At 40.5% G+C, this 20186-nt stretch overlaps 1 protein-coding gene across 3 annotated transcripts in view; it reads left to right on the forward strand.

Annotated features, from left to right (window-relative positions):
- The window catches only part of LOC134750496 (cylicin-1-like), a 32048-nt gene extending 13903 nt beyond the window's left edge, over positions 1–18145 (forward strand). The window contains exons 2-10 of one of the 3 annotated variants that reach the window (XM_063685677.1): positions 2662–2717; positions 5296–5700; positions 6902–7099; positions 10738–10800; positions 11808–12081; positions 13023–13148; positions 13831–14016; positions 16815–17008; positions 17904–18145. In XM_063685677.1, the coding sequence (XP_063541747.1) occupies positions 2667–2717; positions 5296–5700; positions 6902–7099; positions 10738–10800; positions 11808–12081; positions 13023–13148; positions 13831–14016; positions 16815–17008; positions 17904–18080 (1674 nt within the window). In that variant the 5' untranslated portion in view covers positions 2662–2666 and the 3' untranslated portion in view covers positions 18081–18145. The remainder of the gene's footprint in view (positions 1–2661; positions 2718–5295; positions 5701–6901; positions 7100–10737; positions 10801–11807; positions 12082–13022; positions 13149–13830; positions 14017–16814; positions 17009–17903) is intronic. The other 2 variants (XM_063685679.1, XM_063685678.1) reach the window with 2 other exon arrangements.
- The last annotated feature ends 2041 nt before the right edge of the window (positions 18146–20186 follow it).

Below are 20186 nucleotides of genomic sequence, written 5' to 3' on the forward strand. Positions count from 1 at the left end.
GATCAAATGAAAACCTATAATATTAATTCGTCTGAAAAAAATACATTCGTTGTTTTTAGGTCTCTTGGAGGCTGGCGTTTTTTTTTTTATAGTATAAGTATTTTTTTCAAACGACCACGTCTGAGGGCCTATCGCGAACCACGTTCGACGTGTTGCCTCCCTGTCACACTTACGTACGAATTTACAAGTGCGACAGAGAGGCAACACGTCGAACGTGGTTCGCGGTAGGCCCCGCTTACCTCCTCTAGAGTAGACCACCACTACCACCATTAGTTGTCAATGTGTGCGTGGGAGTTCGTTCACCCGCAGCGTACAAGTATTACGTACACTCCGACTAATTGTTTTTGTTATAAGGAACATGATAATACATCATTCTGAAGTGCTATAAAAACTAGAGTGCTTCGAGAAGTTTAGCTTAAAAATAAGTATAGCTGGAGTTTGTACAATTTCCAACGGTCTTATAAATATTTTTAATAGTAAAATGCAAGTTGCTCTGTTGTAAATTTTTTTATACTACGTCGGTGGCAAACAAGCATACGGCCCGCCTGATGTTAAGCCGTCTCCGTAGCCTGCAACTCCAGAGGATTTACTTGCGCGTTGCCGACCCTAACACTCCTCTCCCTCGAGCTCTGGCAACCTTACTCACCGGCAGAAACACAACACTATTAGTAGGGTCTAGTGTTATTTGGCTGCGGTTTTCTGTAAGGTGTAGGTACCTCCCCAGTTGGGCTCTGCTCTAGATCTGGAATGACATCCGCTGTCCTGTGCCCTACCACACAAAGCGAGATGTCATTCGCAGTGCCCATACCTCTCTTTTGGACATAGTTTAAGGACATACCCGGGTCCGGACTTAGTTTATGGACATACCCGGGTCCAATTCATTGAGTTTAAGAGAAATTAACGCGTAAAATTATATTTACGTCCCTATTATTATGCTCTTGATTACACTAAGTTACATGTCTTGATTTAACTAGTCTTTATTAAACTTGCGCCTTGGTTGAGAGACCAACTATGTATTTTGCCATATTTGCAAGCTCTCGGTTCTATAATGCAAGACAGACTAGACACTCGAAATTTTCACAGATGATGTATTTCTGTTGCCGCTATAACAACAAATACAAAAACAGAATAAAATAAATATTAAAGTGGGGCTCCCATACAATAAACGTGATTATTTGCGGTGTTTTTCGTAATGGTACGGAACCCTTCGTGCGCGAGTCCAACTCGCACGGCCGCTTTTTTTTTGAGTTCTTAACTAGGACTGCAACTATGCACTGCATAATTTTTCATTATAAGTTGTAACAATGCTATAAAAATTATAGTAAATAATTACATTTAGATTAGCACTTAATTTGGACCGAGTACCTACTCAAATTTCTTAGTTTATCGTGGGAATTCAACGGTCGAAACACCTGCGGTATCTTATACCGTTAACATGCATCTTCGCGCGTTGCTTGAATCACTAAGTCTAGTCGTGGACAGCTAGGCAAACCAGTTGTCAAAGTCGATTTCGTATAGGAATGCTGTTCGCTGCAAGATAATATAATTAATAAGTTCAACCGAAGGTTCGGTTTTGATCTAGTTTCGGCCGAAACTTCGACGAGACACTAACATTTAGGTATAGTGTTTCGCAGAGTTCAAACAGCATAGCTTATGAACCGACGGTAGTCCGGCTGGTCCATTAATGGGCTACAAACCCTATTAGTCACACCTACTATAGTCGTTAGTGCAAAAAGTTAACTAATAATTATTGGAGCTCCATTTGACAATGAGGCAAAACAAAAAAAGTTGATCTATAATATTATAGAACGGCAACGAACGATTTTTTTTATTTTTTTGCCTATTTCTGTGTCCCACTGCTGGGCAAAGACCTCCCCTCTCCCAATCCTACCTGTGCTGAGCAAGATCCCGCCAATCCCGCTGGAACGCATCCAAGTCGTCCCGCCATCTCTTTCTCGGTGTGCCTCTGCCACGACTACTCTGGGGATCCTTCATCCGGCATACATGTCCAGCCCAGTCCCACTTAAGCCTCGCGATCTTCACCTCAACATGGACGATTTGGGTTTTGGAGCGGAGCTCTGTGTTCCTCAGACTGTCAATGTCGACTATGGTACTACCACAGAATAAGTAATAGTATTATCATACAGAAAGGCCACGCACCGCCCTGCCCCGATTCGAATTACCTCGCCCCGCAAAAGCAAATTGACGACCCTTTGCCGACCGCTCAGTACTGTTTTTAAGCAACTTACACAATGACGCATGCCGCGTGTATACAGACGTGCCTTTCACGTTCACACATAGAAACGCAAGTGATTTTTGATGTATAGCGTGTCCGCCCTGTGGTACTAGTACTACATTAATAAGTAATTCGAGCTAAGCATTTACGGACCGTATAGTCAATAAAAAAATAAAAGAGTTAATACTATACAATAAAAACTTATGTAATAATTTATCGTTTGTTAAGCCTTATGTTAATTAGCAAAAAGCCGTGACGAGATTTCTCACTGGAGTAGGTATGTATGCTATGAGGTCCTTAAAAAAAGGAGGGTACAGGTTTTTTTACATCTACATAATTATTATGCTTGTTTGTCACCGACGTAGTATTAAAATATTGGGTTGTCCAGTTAGCAAAGGGGTTAAAACTTATCTCCTTGATCACAGGTAAAATGAGTCAAATGGTGACGCGCCAACGGACGGGTGGGGATGAAAAAGAAAAGGTACCCCATTCTTATCTCCAATTGTGACGTTCCCAATCAAAAGACAATGTCTGTAGTCAATAAGGACATTTTCTAATTCCATCTTTATGGCATTAGCTAGCTAGCGCCTTATTGACAATGACAACCGGCAGTAACTTTTGTTTAAAAACGTCACGATTGTTCACCGATAATTAACTAAATACCATCGTAACTAGCAAAAAAATTGATAACCTATAGCAAATACACAATCATTTACTTCTTATCATATCACAATTAACCTTAAATATGACCTGCTTATTTTAAAAGCTTTTTACCTGCTTGGGGCAGCGATAACGGTTCTAGAAAAACTTATACCAACTCAATGGCATCATAAGTTCACCAAAGCTTGACCGAACTAGTCTACTTTAACTAACCGATTGTGTAGATCTTCGGAGTGGTGAAGCTTAAAACGTGGTGTTATTTAGAGTACTGTGTTGTTTCTTACTTCAAATGAATTTATACTACCCTGGGCCTTTCCTGTCTACGCTTTTGCTTGTGAGTAGTTTTCCTCTCTATTTAATTTTATGTGTAATCCGCAATAATAACTTATACGAGAAAATTTTAATAACAGATTAGTCGCGGTTTTATTTATTTATTTTATTTATTGATAATGGGAAACAAACAGCGAAAAATGACACATATAGATAATTACACTTAAATACATACATAAGCCAAAACAGTTTCCTTTCCACTACTGAAATTAGATAATTATGGTTGCTGAGACAAGACTTGTTTGTTAAACTATCTCTAGATCTAGTGCTAAAGAACTAAACAATGCGAATTTGAAACCACAAACGTGACATGCATTAATATAACTTAATTTTACAATAGTAAACTATCAAAATCAATTATATTATTTTTTGGTTTTCCTCTGTAGACTGTAATATTTCGGCAGAAAATTTTCAACGCCTTGAAATATTTTAGTGATCATAAAATGCAAGTGTGCAACTTGCAGCGCGACTGCTATAATATTTCATCTTCTTATATTTCTTTCATTCTTCTTCTTCTTCTATATTCATATTTCTGCTCTGTACACTTTGTTAGGGACCGGTGATGGTTTGACACGCGATTCGCTACATGAGCCTAGCGCGACTGCTATAATATTTCATCTTCTTATATTTCTTTTTTCATTCTTCTTCTCTATTCATATTTCTGCTCTGTACACTTTGTTAGGGACGGGTGATGGTTTGTCCCGCGATTCGCTACATGAAGTACATGAGCCTATTGTGCTGCATTTGATGAGTCATTTAGTCATGTCATATCTACAGATGTTATTACCATCATCAATGTTTTATGTAAAACGGTGAAAGATTTCTGCGCTTGGAAATATTTTAGTGTTTATAAAATGCAAGTGTGCAACTTGCAGCGCGACTGCCATAATATCTCATCTTATTATATTTATATTATATATATATTTCTTCTTTCATTCTTCTTCTCTATTCATATTTCTACTCTGCACACTGTGTTAGGGACGGGTGATGGTTTGACCCGCGATGGGACAATTGTGCTGCATTTGATAAGTTATTTGTCATGTCATATCTACAGATATTATTACCATCATCAATGTTTCATGTAGAGTGGTGGTGGGTTTAGTGTTAATATTATTACTTCCAAGAGTTCCAATACTTTCAATTAAAAAAATACATATAGTAATATAATAACATTATAAAACGCATCATCATCGTCATCATTGGCCTGTAACATCAATAAAATGTGACATTCTCAACCAAAAGGATACTTATTGTCGGTTGGCAATAAGACGCTATTTAAATATAGCTTCAATTTCAAATCAACCTTATTGACTAGGGACAATGTGGTACCTTTTGGTTGAAAACGTCACAAATGATGGTTTAAACAGCGTCCACCAGAGTGCGTCACTTCCGCAAATGACTAGTAAGTCCAATGCGCCTTACTAATATAAAAAGACTTGCTAAGTCGATTCAAACTCGCTAGCTCGGTAAACCGGAACGTTCAATCGTGTATTTCTTTCTCAGTCGCACTGGCGAATTCAAGCAACAGAGAGTGGGATACACTATGGTATCGATAACGTTTCATTTCCAGTAATAATTTAGTTTTTCACATCGTGAACACATGTATGTATGTATGTATGTAAACACTTTATTGCACATAAGACAGGTTAAGATATACAATTAAACAGAAAGTAAACAATGTACAAAGGCGAACACATTTTTCCATATCACAAAAACATGGTATGGAATTATCCTTAAATAAACCCTTAAAATTATTAAACCCCTAAAAATGCTACGCTGTGTTTTTAGCCCCCTAAATTTAGGGGTAAAACCCCATAAGCAGGCACCTGCTAGCTCAATCGTGGATTTATATTTTTTTGCGGCAAATGTTTAAGTTAGTTTATACTTCTTTTGGGTTTATCTTGCTTCCTTTCGTTGCTGCAAATAATTCAGACAATGGAAAAAAGGAATAAATTGGAACTTTTATTTTATTGCCCAGATCCAACGATTCTAAAGAGTGATCTCTAAGACAATCAAAGTTTTATACTAGATGTTTGCTTCAACTTCTAAAAATCTTTCTACTTTCACAGCGACAAACAGACAGTCCAGTGAAAGATATGAAAAAGAAAATGGCGGCCAACGCTGAAAAGGAAAAAAACGCCGCAGAACAAACCACCAGCAAGTCTGCAGAAAAACCTACAGATAAAACAGAGAAACCCACAGAAAAACAGGCGGAGAAACCAAAAGCCGCTGAAAAGTCGGCTGATAAGAAAGATAAAGCCGCTGAGAAGCCGGCTGATAAGAAAGATAAAGCACCTGAGAAGCCAATTGAGAAGAAAGATAAAGCACCTGAAAAGCCAATTGAGAAGAAAGATAGACCTGCTGAGAAGGACAAGCCAGTTGAGAAGAAAGATAAACCTGCTGAGAAGAAGGAGGGACAGAGTGAAAAGAAGAAGGAAGAGAATGGCAAAGGAAATGGAGAGAGCAGTGGGAAGGTGAGTGATTTACTCGTAAGATGTTATTAATGTTATCCTTACAAGATTAAAGCAATTGCCCAGTCTTCTAATCATTCCACCCAATTCGTATGGTTGGTTTTCCACTAAAATGACATTTCGATTGGGCAGATTAGACACCTAGGGGCAAGAATTCGAATCCTTTTGTACATATCGTACATCGGTGAAATCTTACAATAAAAAAACAATGCGTGATGCAGTTCTGTATTTTTTATATGTTGTTTGGAGACCTTGGAGGAACGTTAGACTATATTTTGCAAGAAAAAATACCCTTGTTTTAAAGCCTCATATCTCAAGAAATATTTGATATACGGCGCTGTAAATGGGCTTAAATTGTTCCAAATTTGATGTACTTTCAACATAAACTGAAAAAAGTCCGAAATTTTTGCAGTTTTTCGCAAATTACGCAGGGAGCACAACTTTTTTTTGCTTGCAAAATATAGTCTCACATTCCTCCAAGGACTGTAAACAACATGCAAGAAATACAGAACTACATCACGCATTGTTTTTTTAGCAGATTTTTTTGTAAGATTTCATTGGTGTATCGGTCCAATCAAACAATTTCGGAGCACCAAGTTTTCGGTTCAAGCCTTTAGGTAGTATTTCTGTGCAGAAAACCTCTCTCGGCGTACGTACCTCTGCTTAATGAACAACAGTTTTGCAGGAAACTCTATAAATTGTATGTATAATTTTGGAATAATAAATCTCTCTCTATCTATCTCTAATAACTTTTAAATGATAAAAAAATGAACCTTTTCGACGCCGTGTCAAACAAAAAAGCTGTCACTCGGACGCCACGTCACCGAAATGCGAAATGTCAAAACTGAAATTGAACGTTATGCACATGCACGTAGGTCTATGTTGCTCTGTGGTCTTTGACCGATTAATCCGTATACGCCAAAAAAAGTACATTTCATGCCAAAAAATGCCTTACATAATTTTGGAAAATAGCCGATACTCTTCAAATTGCTTAATTGACTTCTATCAAACATAGCTAAGAACCACCGCAAGAAAAACCGCATCGAAATCGGTCCATCTGTTGGAGAGCTACACAGACAGACATTGGCGTCAAACATATAACACCCTGCTTTTTGCGTCGGGAGTTAAATAGGGAGTGCCAGCATCGTCCCCTTTCCTTATTTTCCGGTTTCTGTCTGTACTAATGTACTCATTTGTATTGCAGATAGAGAAACCAGCAGCAAACGGCCGCCCAAAACAGAACGGCAGCACCACCACAAACGGAACGGTGAGTCCCGACTCGGACTCGATATCGGACGCGGATGAAACTGAACAGTTCCCAGAACTGGCTTACGATGATTCTGACGTGGAGTGGGAGCCAGGCATGGACTGTCCTAGCCGGAGTTTCACCAGGCGCGAACAGGTAACAGCTACATTTTGAAGTGGACCTTATGTCGCCGCAATAAGGCAGAGAAACCAGCAGCAAACGCCCTAAACAGAACTGGACCACGAACGGAACGGTGAGTCCCGACTCGGACTCGGTGTCAGATGTGGACGATTCTGATGTGGATTGGGAGCCCACAAGAATAGGTACACAAGATCATCGGCCTTTGACATCAATATATTATGTTGGCTTAAACAGCGTCTATAAAAGAACGGCATTTAGACGGTGCGAGAACTCGCATGCGAGTTTCATTGCATAAAAACTTAAGTAAAACCGGTGACAATGCAATATTAATGTCAAACTGATCTGGTGATGCAAATTAAACATGGCCATTGGAACTTTATGATAAAACAACGCAGCTTTATGAATGTGTAAAGAAAAGTACAATCGGTGATAAAAATCATCAACAACTTAATTTTTGTCTTTAAAATATTTACACTGAACAGTCCCACGTAGTGATGGGCAGCGGTAACATTCCCGCTACCAGTAAGTTTCCATTTGGGAATGTTACTAGTAAGTTACCAATGTTACCAGTAACATTCCCAAAAGCCGGTAACATACGAAACTGATGATAGTGATGACTTATATGAGATAAAATAAGGTTCAAAACTTATTTTTTTAGTACAACTTACTCAAAAATATGTGTATAGTTCTTATTTCGCTGGCATAAGAGCTATGGGATCACTTTTACAAATTTGGTATACAGATAGTGAGCACCGGGGAAGGACATAGAATACTTTTTTATCCCAGAACTCACCCCTTAAGGGGATGGAAAGGGGTTGACACTTGTATGGGGAATCAATAACCGCTGAACCGATTTAGATGAAGTTTGGTATGGAGATAATTTGGGTCCTGGGGAAGGACATAGGATAGATATTCGCGGGCTTGGTTTCCGCAACTCGACGTCTTACTATTGCGCCTATTTTGCGTGAGGGATATGTCCCTAATCCTATGGGATAGGTTTTACCCTAGAAATCAACCCTAATAAAACCGATTTAGATGAAATTTGATATGGAGATAGTCTTAATTGTTTGGGAGGGTGTAGATGTAGAGTAGTTTTTATTCCCGAAGTCATCCTGTTCTCTTCTCCACTCTTCTAACACTCACTCAAAGTGCCGCTGGTAATGTATGATGGAGGCAGCTCAAGACCTGGAACACCTGGAGTGCTCCTGGGTGCAACGGGTCAGGGGTAACAATCGCTAAACGTGCTGCTGGTAGTATACGATGGATAAAGCTCAAGACAATGTGGAGTGCTACTGGGAGCAAAGGGTCAGGGCTAACACTCGCTCAACGTGACGCTGGTTGTATATGATGAGGAAAGCTCAAGACCTGGAACACCTGGAGTGCTGCTGGGTGCAACGGATCAGGGGTAACACTCGCTCAACGTACCGCTGGTAGTGTATTATGGGAAAAGCTCAAGATCTAGAACACCTGGAATGCTGCTGGGTACAAAAGGTCAGGGGTAACACTCGCTCAACGTGTCGTTGGTATTGTATGATGGAGATAGCTCAAGACCTGGAACACCTGGAGTGCTGCTGGATGTACCTGATGAGGGTAAAACTCCTTTAATCTGAAGTTGGTAGAGTATGCTGTAGGCAGGTTAAGTTCTCCAAGACCTGGAACACCTGGAGGTCTGCCAGATGAAGCAGGCGTCTGACCAGAGCTACCACAGGCTTAACGTGCAGTAGATATTGTTTGCTGTAATCAGGTTGAATTTTCCAAGACGTAGAACACCTGGAGGTGACTTCCCATGGGTCACTCGGTGCCTGCAAGACTTTGGTGACCAAGTTTCTGCTGGAGACGCTGCTGATCTCCCACCAGGGGGCTACCACAAGCTGAATGTTCAGCGGGTAAAATTTAGGTAGTAAAAAGGGGTGGAAGTTTGTATGGGGAAACAATAAATCTAGCTGATTGTTTAAAAATAAGCTACCCAAATTACTAATTCCACGCAGACGAAGTCGCGGGCAAAAGCTAGTATTTTATATATAAACTAACTACTACTACTACTCTAATTTCAAATTTGATTAATTAATATAAAATCGAAATTCCAACAACTCAAAAATGACGTTTGTCACTTGGAACGTTATACAAAACTAGCTTTTGCCCGCGGCTTCGCCCGCGTGATTTAAGAATCTATGTCGTTTTGTCTAATGTACAGGGTGCGGGGGAGGCAGGAGAAGGAGAAAATATGGTTTTATAACTACTTACAAAAGATGGTTTATATGTTATATGGTTCGTAGGTAGAATACATATATATGTACTTACGGTGTTTTACATTTTACTTAGAATGGAAACCTAAACTTATAAGAAGCAAACAGACAACCACCTTCTTGTAGCACCTTGAATGTACTCATTACGGATGCAGGAAGTTTCCCGATGACGTACTCCTTCCGCCCCGTCCGTCCCGCCGCGCCGCCCGCACTCGCCTAGGTACCGATTGACGACGATCGAGATGGCACCAAATCAAATTTAAAAATCTATTAGTATAACGCGGGTCTCCATACCTCAAAAGCAAAATTAGAACCCTTATAGGATCACGTGTGGCTGTCTGTCGGTCCGTCTGTTACAACCGATTTGCTCCGAAACTACTGGACCGTTTGAATTGCAATTTGGCACAAATACGAGTACTTTCAAGAATTTTCATGAGCACACTACTCAATTTCAAAATCGATGCGATTTTCGTAATTAACGTCCCAAAAAACCATAAAAACGACACCCATATTGATATTTAGACATTTCAACCCCATTGCACCCCAACAGGGGAGATGGTTTTTCACGTCCGTCACGTTGGATTTTAAAATCGTTCTTGTTTTCCTAATTAGCAACCCGATAAACCATAGAAACAATACCCATGTTGATTTTCAGACTTTGTCACCACATTTCCCCCTATTAGGGGGGAATTTGCAAAAAAACCTGTAACACGTGTTTATTCATTTATCGTTAGGAATACTCCTGTGAAGTTTCGAATATAATAGTCTAACTAATCTTGTTTCCCCATACAAACTTTGAACCCCCATTTAACCCCCTTGGGGGGTGAATTTTGAAAAAATCATTTCTTAGGGCACCCCTAGACCTTATAAGAAACCTACGTGCCAAATTTGGAATCTCTAGAACCAGCGGTTTGGGTTGTGTGTTGATATGTCAGTTAGGCAGTCAGTCAGTCAGTTTCTTCTTTTATATATTTAGATGTTGATTGGTTTATTCTAATAATTAAACTGATTTATACACATATTTTCTTTTACTTTATTTCCAGTCTTCACTTTTAATCATTATTTCCAGATAGTAATGTTCCCAGTAACTTTGGAAAAATACCTGGTAATATTGGGAATGTAACCGGTAACATTGGGAATTTACTCTCTCAGAGATTCCTTAACTGTTTTATGACTGTAAATAATAGCATTCTTATTTTATTAAGTATTTAACACGAAAAAAGCATATACAATTCTAATATTTTTTTCAAAGTTACTCAATGTTACCGATCTGGGTAATGTTACTGGTAGCATTACCGGGAATATTCCCACTTTTGAGTAAGTTACTGGTAACGACCCATCACTAGTCCCACGTAACCAATAACTATTAACTCCCCACTTGATACTAATGTGTGAATGTTGGTGAAGGTGAAGGCGACGCGGACCCCGGAGACTCCGCGACCGGCCTCCGACAAACAGGAGACAGATGATGTAAGTCTCATCCCTGCTGCATGCTATGTTACCCTGTACTGTGTACTGTAGAACCTAGTTGTGATCCAAATTTAGGGTAGACTTGTAGGCGTTCCGTACAGTTGTATTGATTAGAGAGGGGGGGAGATACTGTCGCACCGCTCCTGTGCTAGTAGGCCTTTTATTGATCCCCTAAATTACAAGGTTGTATTAAATAAATTAAAAATAGCAATTCTACTACGCTGTTCCTTCCTTTCTTCGTATGGTTGGCTTTAAAAATCTCCGAATCTTTGGCCTTATTAAACAGGAATATTGAGATAAACATCGGCTTAACACTGGTTTTTATCTCCAGAAATAAACGTATTGTAGCATAATCATAATACTAACACGAGGGACTAGTCTTATACTTTACCGAAGCAAAATTTAGTCAGAATCGTGGCAAAAGAATTTCCAATTTTCACAAAAACCGTTGTGACGTGGATCATCATAAGGTCATAGTTGTAGCACCTGAACACACAGCTCATAAAGATTTAAATAAATTAACGATTCGCATTTACCATTGTCTCTTGACCCACTTTAATGTGCACTGTTTTGATTACTCAAGTGAAAACTTGCGTCTCAAGGATATTATTGTTTAATTATGAATATGCAATTTTAAGACGGTACTTCCGCTAATATTATTAGTTACAAGTTATGCAATCGGCCCCTGGGATAGTTTGATAAAAAAATAACGACTGATTTTACTAATACGGGTAAATTAGTTATATGTGTCAGACCGGTGCCATACCGGGTGAGTTAGTTATATGTGTCAGACCAATAATCTGATTTTAGGAAACGAGGTTAATAGTATTCGGAATTTTAACCTGTTGAATTTATTGTTTATAATAATTGTTAACTGTAACATAATTTTAAGACACCTAACAATTCTGCATGCTAACATTTTGAAGAAAACAACACTTTACAGACCACACAATAAAGTAACATACTTTAACATAATATCTCTAATCAGTTGTATAATATAATTTTAGTCAAAGGAATCGAAGGTGCTGAAACTCACAGATTCCGGCAAAGACACGCCTAAAGACAAGAAATCAGACGCCAAATCCGATGCCAAATCGGACCCAAAATCGGATGGAAAATCCGCAAAATCGGACGCTAAAAAAGCAGAGACGCCAAAGAAGGATGAAACTACTAAAGCGGATGCTAAGAAAGATGTCAAGGAATCTCCTAAGAAGGGGGGTAAGGAGGATAAATCAGAGAAAGTGGAAGTCGAGGTGGTTGTGGAGATTGAGAATAATGGAGGTGAGTGAAGTTAGACTTTAGAAAAGTAGAAATGAGGATTATTTTCGAAAAATCATCATAAAGCTTTTATCTAAACAAAATATTTATCATCGGGTTTAATTTACAGTTTTTGACAGATTGGACAAACAGACATTGGTATATTTGGTATCTGTATTTGTAGGAATACACTACTGCTCTCTTAAAATGAGGGGTAACTTTTTAGGGAACAACTGAAAAACGTGTACTTGTATTGTGTTGTGTCATAGAATAAATAATAGTACTAGAGGTACAGAAGATTCACTCGCTAACAAAACGCGTCTATTACGAGTATTACGACAGATATGACCGCTAGGTGGCGCAAGCGCGAACAGGCGTCCGTTCCGTAGCGTATCGGCGTGGCGTGGCGGGGTATGGCCAGACCCCAGAATTGGTGTGGGCCGCATGTACTTGTAGCGGCGCGACGAAATCGCGGAGTGAGTCACGCCTGGTTGTGTAGGAATTTTTAACCCTCTTCCAGCCGGGCTAGCACATGATTGGCGCGAGAGTATCTCACCGCGACATAGACTACCCGTCCCCCTTTAATTCATACAGTTAGTAAAAGACGGGTAGTCTATCTCGTGGTGAGATACTGTCGCGTCAATCATGTGCTCGGCCTACGGGCGTAGTACGATTTATCGCACACACACGCGCCAATAGAATTTTAACTTTAGTATTCCTATTTAAGGTTCAAATTAGATTGCATTTGGGAAATATGACTTTTCTTCAAATGAATCTTCAAAGCCAGATTAATTGGAATATATTTGGAATTTTTGGGAAAACCATGTAAGTGCGATCTGGAAAAGGGTAGAGTTATAGGCACCCGGGCAGCCGTTTGAGTAGAAATTCAGTTAAGTTTGCTCACTAACTTTACCACCTATAATTTTATTTAAAAAGGAACTTGAAGTATTGCTTTCCTTTTACAGACGCATCAGAAGAATCCCGCAAACCAGACACGAACTTCTCAAAGTCGCGAGTTAAGGTGTCGCCGTATCGCCGCAGTATGCGTCTCGCAGACCAGACCACCAGTTCCATCGCTGCCAATTATACTGGTAATTTAATTCTGTACTATTATGTATTGCTTGAGTCTCCGAAATGTTTAGGGTCAGGCCTTTTTCTTTCTTTTAGTGGGCCAGATAGGCAGTCTCGCATGCCAGAGTGAGTGAGGCGGATCAGGGGTTACTGCTTCAAAATAGCCAAAAAATAAGATAAATTGAAACATTACAATTTCAATAATTTCTTGATATTACTCGGCCAGATAAGATAATATAGTTTTACCATGAGTACTTCAGCAGAATTCCACCAGAACGCCTGCGAACGTTCTTTTAATGCTTCCAATTGAAGCCTATTTTTGGTCTGAAGATTTTCATAAAAAGTGCATTGATGTATTACCTAGGGGCTACTTGCACCATTTACTAACCCGGGGTTAACCAGTTAAACCTGGAGTTACCATGGTTACCAGTACAATTTGACACTGGGAGGTTTATCCGGTTAACCCCGGGGTAGGGGGATGGTGCAAGTGGCGCTAATTTTGTTTAATTATTTGGGTTTGTAGGAGGAAAACATTATTTTAGCTGACTTGTAGAATTTTTTTTGTATACAATAGTGATATAAAAAACCTTTTAATCTCGTACCTTACTTAGGCCACTCAGCAAGCATCGTGGCCTAAACACGGCACTCGACTGAAAAACTATTATATCACGATTATAGAAAATACTATTATTTTACTTTCAGGCAATAACACAACCATGGAGATGGACATAACAGAGACGTCCTCATTTATGGACGACACGATGGACGACAGCTATTTAAGTGGTCTCCGCTCCATAAAGGGCCGCCGCAGCTACAAACTGCTCAAAGACATGCCTCCGAGGACCGCTAGTGCCAACAGAAGTGTCCGCTCTGTCACCAGTACCACAGGTAATAAACATTACCCTCCTTGAGACCTGCCTCCGAGGACCGCTAGTGCCAACAGAAGTGTCCGCTCTGTCACCAGTACCACAGGTAATAAACATTACCCTCCTTGAGACCTGCCTCCGAGGACTGCTAGTGCCAACAGAAGTGTCCGCTCTGTCACCAGTACCACAGGTAATAAACATTACCCTCCTTGAGACCTGCCTCCGAGGACCGCTAGTGCCAACAGAAGTGTCCGCTCTGTCACCAGTACCACAGGTAATAAACATTACCCTCCTTGAGACCTGCCTCCGAGGACCGCTAGTGCCAACAGAAGTGTCCGCTCTGTCACCAGTACCACAGGTAATAAACATTACCCTCCTTGAGACCTGCCTCCGAGGACCGCTAGTGCCAACAGAAGTGTCCGCTCTGTCACCAGTACCACAGGTAATAAACATTACCCTCCTTGAGACCTGCCTCCGAGGACCGCTAGTGCCAACAGAAGTGTCCGCTCTGTCACCAGTACCACAGGTAATAAACATTACCCTCCTTGAGACCTGCCTCCGAGGACCGCTAGTGCCAACGGAAGTGTCCGCTCTGTCACCAGTACCACAGGTAATAAACATTACCCTCCTTGAGACCTGCCTCCGAGGACCGCTAGTGCCAACAGAAGTGTCCGCTCTGTCACCAGTACCACAGGTAATAAACATTACCCTCCTTGAGACCTGCCTCCGAGGACCGCTAGTGCCAACAGAAGTGTCCGCTCTGTCACCAGTACCACAGGTAATAAACATTACCCTCCTTGAGACCTGCCTCCGAGGACCGCTAGTGCCAACAGAAGTGTCCGCTCTGTCACCAGTACCACAGGTAATAAACATTACCCTCCTTGAGACCTGCCTCCGAGGACCGCTAGTGCCAACAGAAGTGTCCGCTCTGTCACCAGTACCACAGGTAATAAACATTACCCTCCTTGAGACCTGCCTCCGAGGACCGCTAGTGCCAACAGAAGTGTCCGCTCTGTCACCAGTACCACAGGTAATAAACATTACCCTCCTTGAGACCTGCCTCCGAGGACCGCTAGTGCCAACAGAAGTGTCCGCTCTGTCACCAGTACCACAGGTAATAAACATTACCCTCCTTGAGACCTGCCTCCGAGGACCGCTAGTGCCAACAGAAGTGTCCGCTGAAGTGTCCGCTCTGTCACCAGTACCACAGGTAATAAACATTACCCTCCTTGAGACCTGCCTCCGAGGACCGCTAGTGCCAACAGAAGTGTCCGCTCTGTCACCAGTACCACAGGTAATAAACATTACCCTCCTTGAGACCTGCCTCCGAGGACCGCTAGTGCCAACAGAAGTGTCCGCTCTGTCACCAGTACCACATGTAATAAACATTACCCTCCTTAAGCGGGATTTACATTACGAAATTAGTGGCATGGAATTGATTTCGTGACAGTAGTTTTATCAACAGTTTCACGTGTAATTAAGTTTTTTCGTAATGCATGCATTAATTTCATGAAAGCAAATCAATTTCTATAAAGAAAAGTACGTACTGTATGTAATTGCTCGAATTCTATAGTAATTTTAATTGTATTTTTTCTTATTTACTCGTAATGCATGTTAATTATAAGATGTATTGTTTTGAAAAGATGTGTCCCGCCGAGTTTGTTATAAAATAATAAAATAAAATAGCCTTTACTTGCAGAACAAGGAATAGTTGCACGTTATCTCTCTATTATCTCCCATCTTTTGTATTCCTTGCCTGCTTACCCTTCGGCAAAGGCCTCCTCCAACCTTCTCTACTCTCTCCGATCCATTGCTACTCTGCTCCAGGTACGGCCAGCTTTGTTGCCGGTCCCATATTGGGATACCCTCCTCCAATTGAGGGGGGATTTAAATCTTCTCGGGGCAGAGGTGTAGGGTTAGAGCCGGCGTAGATTTATTTGACGTTCATAACCGCATTGTAATATGCCTACTTGAATAATTAACTTTCTTTATCTTTAATTTCGTGCCCTGCACGATTTTTAGGGTTCCGTACCCAAAGGGTAAAAACGGGACCCTATTACTAAGACTCCGCTGTCTGTCTGTCTGTCACCAGGCTGTATCTCATGAACCGTGATAGCTAGGCAGTTGAAATTTTCACAGATGATGTATATCGCTATAACAACAAATACTATAAACAGAATAAAATAAATATTTAAGTGGGGCTCACATACGACAAACGTGATTTTTGTACCGTTTTTTTTGCGTAATGGTACGGAACCATTCGTGCGTGAGTCCGACTCGCACTTGGCCGGTTTTTGGTTAAATTAGTGTCATGCAACTAATTTCGTAGTGTAAATGCGAAAACTAGTGGCGCGAAAGCGCCTGCGCCGTGCGGACGTGTATCACGTGTAGCTTCGATGCTGATGGGCCGTGCCCCGTGGTCACTGCGATACTGTGAATTTCACCACACTAATTATTTCATGAAATTACTTTCGCATATATCGAAACTACTTTCGTGAAACTGATTTCAACATGCATGACACTAATTTCGTAATGTAAATCCCGCTTTAGCATCGCATACAACAGCCAGTTGGTGGTGGCCAACTTAGGTGAACATTACATTATATTATCATGGACCAATAAAGAGAGGGCCAACTCTTTATTGGTCCATGATATTACATACCAAGATAAAATAGCAATATCCTTTTATTTAGGTACATTAGTATCTATAAAAAAAACTAATCGCAATAGCAAAACAGCATTTTGCTGTGCATAGTGTGCATATCAGATTTTGATTTTGAGGGAGATTAAAAATATCATTAATTTTAATACTATTTTCAGTTCCGGAAACATCTTCCCGCCCCACCGCTCCCGTGGTCGGCCGCAAGCGCAAGCCTGATCCCGAAGACAACATCTCCATCGCCAGCGAGGCCCAAGAGGCCGACAGTCCCCTCGGCAAGAGGCAAAGATTGCTCGAGAGGCTCGCCCGGCCTTTCAAGAGAAATGTGCTTATGCCTGCTAGGAGGAACGCTGAGGTATGTGTGTCAGATAATGTTTTAAAGAGTACAGCGAGGCCTAAGAGGCCAACAGTTTGGGTGGAAAAAGGCAAAGACTGCTGGAGAGGCTCGCTAGAACTAATCTTATGCCTACTAGGAGGAATGCCGAGGTAAGTCATTTAGAAACTCGTTAGATAAGAACGATCTGTTAGACAATGTTTTCAAAGTACAGCGAGGCCCAAGAGGCCAATAGTCTCGTTTCCCGTTAGCAAAAGGCGAAGGCCGTTAAAGAGGCTCCCTCGACCTTTCAGGGGGGACCCTTAAGGAAGAATACTGAGATATGTGTTAACAGTTTTAAAAGTAAAACGAGACCGAAGACTACATCTCCGTCGCCAGCGAAGCCCAGGAGGCCGACAGTCCCGTCGGCAAGAGGACAATACTGCTCGAGAGGTTCGCCCGGCCTTTTAGGAAAACTGTGCTTATTTCCGCTAGGACGAATTCTGAGGTTAGTCCTTCTTTAGATAATAATGAGGTCGAAAGTCAGACAGAGACTGTTTGAAAGGGGGTTTCGGCCTTTCAGAAGAACCGTGCTTATGTTTGCTTGGCGGAATGCTGAGGTAAGTCGTATAGAAGTATCTTAGATAATAACGTTTGTTATAGTTCGCTTTTTTAGCATTAGAAAGAAGGTAATCGACGACGTGTGTTTGTATTAAAAATTACGTTTGAAAAATATGATACAATTATAAGTCGTACGATTTTTTACATTGTTTTGCTTTCATTAAGTAATATAAACAAATTTTTTAAAAGCGTTTTTCAATATTTTTTTAATAAAAAGACACGTCAAGATCGTTTATGATTTTGAAGACATTAGCTATGCATAAAAGTTTTTATTTTTGACTTCGTTCTTAACTAAACAATTATATTTGTCCTCCAGATCGTGGGCATCAACACGGACCTGCCTCTGACCGCTCCCGTAGCCTCCACGTCCGGCTTCGACCCCGAGACCCTGAAGCCGGCGTCCGCGGACATACCGCCCTCCCCCTCCCCCTACCCCACCCCCTACCCCGCACCGCCTACTGCCGACGACGCCAAACGGTGCGTCATCATGTAAACTTCAATTATTACGTGCTTTCCACGAAATTGTTCAACGTGTGTCCCTTAGGCCAGGATTACACTTGTAAGTTTCACTTACGTAAGTGGGGACAAAGCTATTTGCTAGAATGAGATAACGATATTCATATCTCATTCTGTAGTATAGCTGTGTCCCTACTTACGTAAGTAAAACTTACAAGTGTAATCTTGGCCTTAGAAACACTATTTTTGATAGAGTTGCTCATTCTCAAAGGACCTCTGAAAGGATTCCAAAATGGCTCGGAAAATTTCCAAAAAAATTACGAAAAACGACACCCGGAACCAGGGTGACTTGCGAAGAAGCTCGGTGTGTGGAGTCTATAAAGTAATAAACAAAAAAAAAGTGTTGGGAACGGACACATTCGTGGAATGTTCCATTTATGGATCCAAGAACTATTTGGACTGAAACTGGACTTTAATAAATAATGGCGCGTAATTATTGAGATAAAATCACTCGATAAAGCATTTCCAACGAATGAGTTACAGACTTCATTATACTTTCTATACAGATTCCTATCGCTTATTGAAAAAGCGAAGGTCTACTATTTTAAATACCTACACTTTACAATCCGCATATTCACACACAACTAGATTGTCCACAGTGTTAACTAACAAATCTTAAACCTTAAATAATTATTTGTGCAACAAGACAGGAAATTTGGTTTTTCTTGCGAGTGTTTATTTTGAGTCCCTGTGAGTGATAGCGAAAGAATCTTGAGCGTAGCGAGGGACTCAAAAACACGAGATGTAAAATAACTTTGCTCTCGTGTTACACAAAAAAAATCACCTCAGTAGTGAGAACATATTAAAGGTTAAAATGTATTTCGAATTACACAGAATAATACGAATTTGTAATAGAAGTATGAAGTGGCAGTTCATGGCCTTCACTAAATTAAAAAGCTACTTTGTTTCACTCCCTGGAGTGAGGAAAGTCGCACTTTCCTCACTCCAGGGAGTGACGAAAGTAGGCCTGTTCGAGCTGCTGAGGTGAAAATAATTATTACGGTTTAGACTCACTTGTTTTAGTCACTCGCACGACATGTTTCAGAGAGCATAGGTCTCTTTTCTCAAGCACTAACAGTGCGAGCAGCGTTCACGTGAGTCTAAACCGTACCGTGAGTTTAAATTAATTCTTAAACCTTATTCCAAAGGCCTAAGATCTATTTTTAATTATTTAAGTCTTATTGTTAGTCCAATAAAGCAACGTTGAAGGCACGGGTCATTGACCGCACGCGCCGGCGAAACGGCGTAAGGAAAAATAATTACCTATCTCTATCGCACGCATATAAATATACTGATGTTTCGCTCGCACAATGGCATTGACAGCCGGCGTCATGGACGGGGCAACTATATAATTACCCGCGTGCGATAGAGATAGGAACAGGCGGGTCGATGTACGGAATTTTTTGTGCTTTGTGTCCTTACTTTACCATGTCAAAAAAAATTGTTTTAAGTCCGACAGTTCTTTGATCCACATAGACGGCGTTGCTCTGGGTTCTGTAGATTATTATGATACGATTTATATGTAATAAATACTTGATACCTTCGAATAATTACTATGTTTCAACTACTTATAATGTTGACTTATGTTTTGTACTGTCCCATTAATATAATTGATTTATGTTAATTAAAATCATTGTTATGTACTCCCAGAGCTCGCTTGTAGAATATATAATGAAGTAAATCTATAATTTTCATTGTAAATAGTTCAAATTTAGCTTAGATCACGCATAGTATATGAGACAATGAGATATATTGTAGTGTTTTTTGAGCAGTCTTTAGGATTTATATTTCTAATTTTTGTTAAGCTATATAAAAGTGCGAAAAAAAGGAAATTCGCAACGAGTTGCGATAAATTAAAACACGACCGAGTGTTTTAAATCGACACAAGTTGCGAATTACCTATTCGCACATGTATCGTACGTTTTACAGTACAAATGGCCCTTTAAATTTTCAACATAGTTACGTAATGAGCTAATTATCGCACTAGTGCGGTAAAGTATGTAGTACCATATGTAGTGTAAAAGTTTATAAAGTCCTAACGACTGTATAACTTCTTATTAAGTTTCAAAACTACAGTCAGAAA

Source organism: Cydia strobilella, chromosome 20 (assembly GCF_947568885.1).
Source record: "Cydia strobilella chromosome 20, ilCydStro3.1, whole genome shotgun sequence".
Classification (NCBI taxonomy): Eukaryota; Metazoa; Arthropoda; class Insecta; order Lepidoptera; family Tortricidae; genus Cydia; species Cydia strobilella.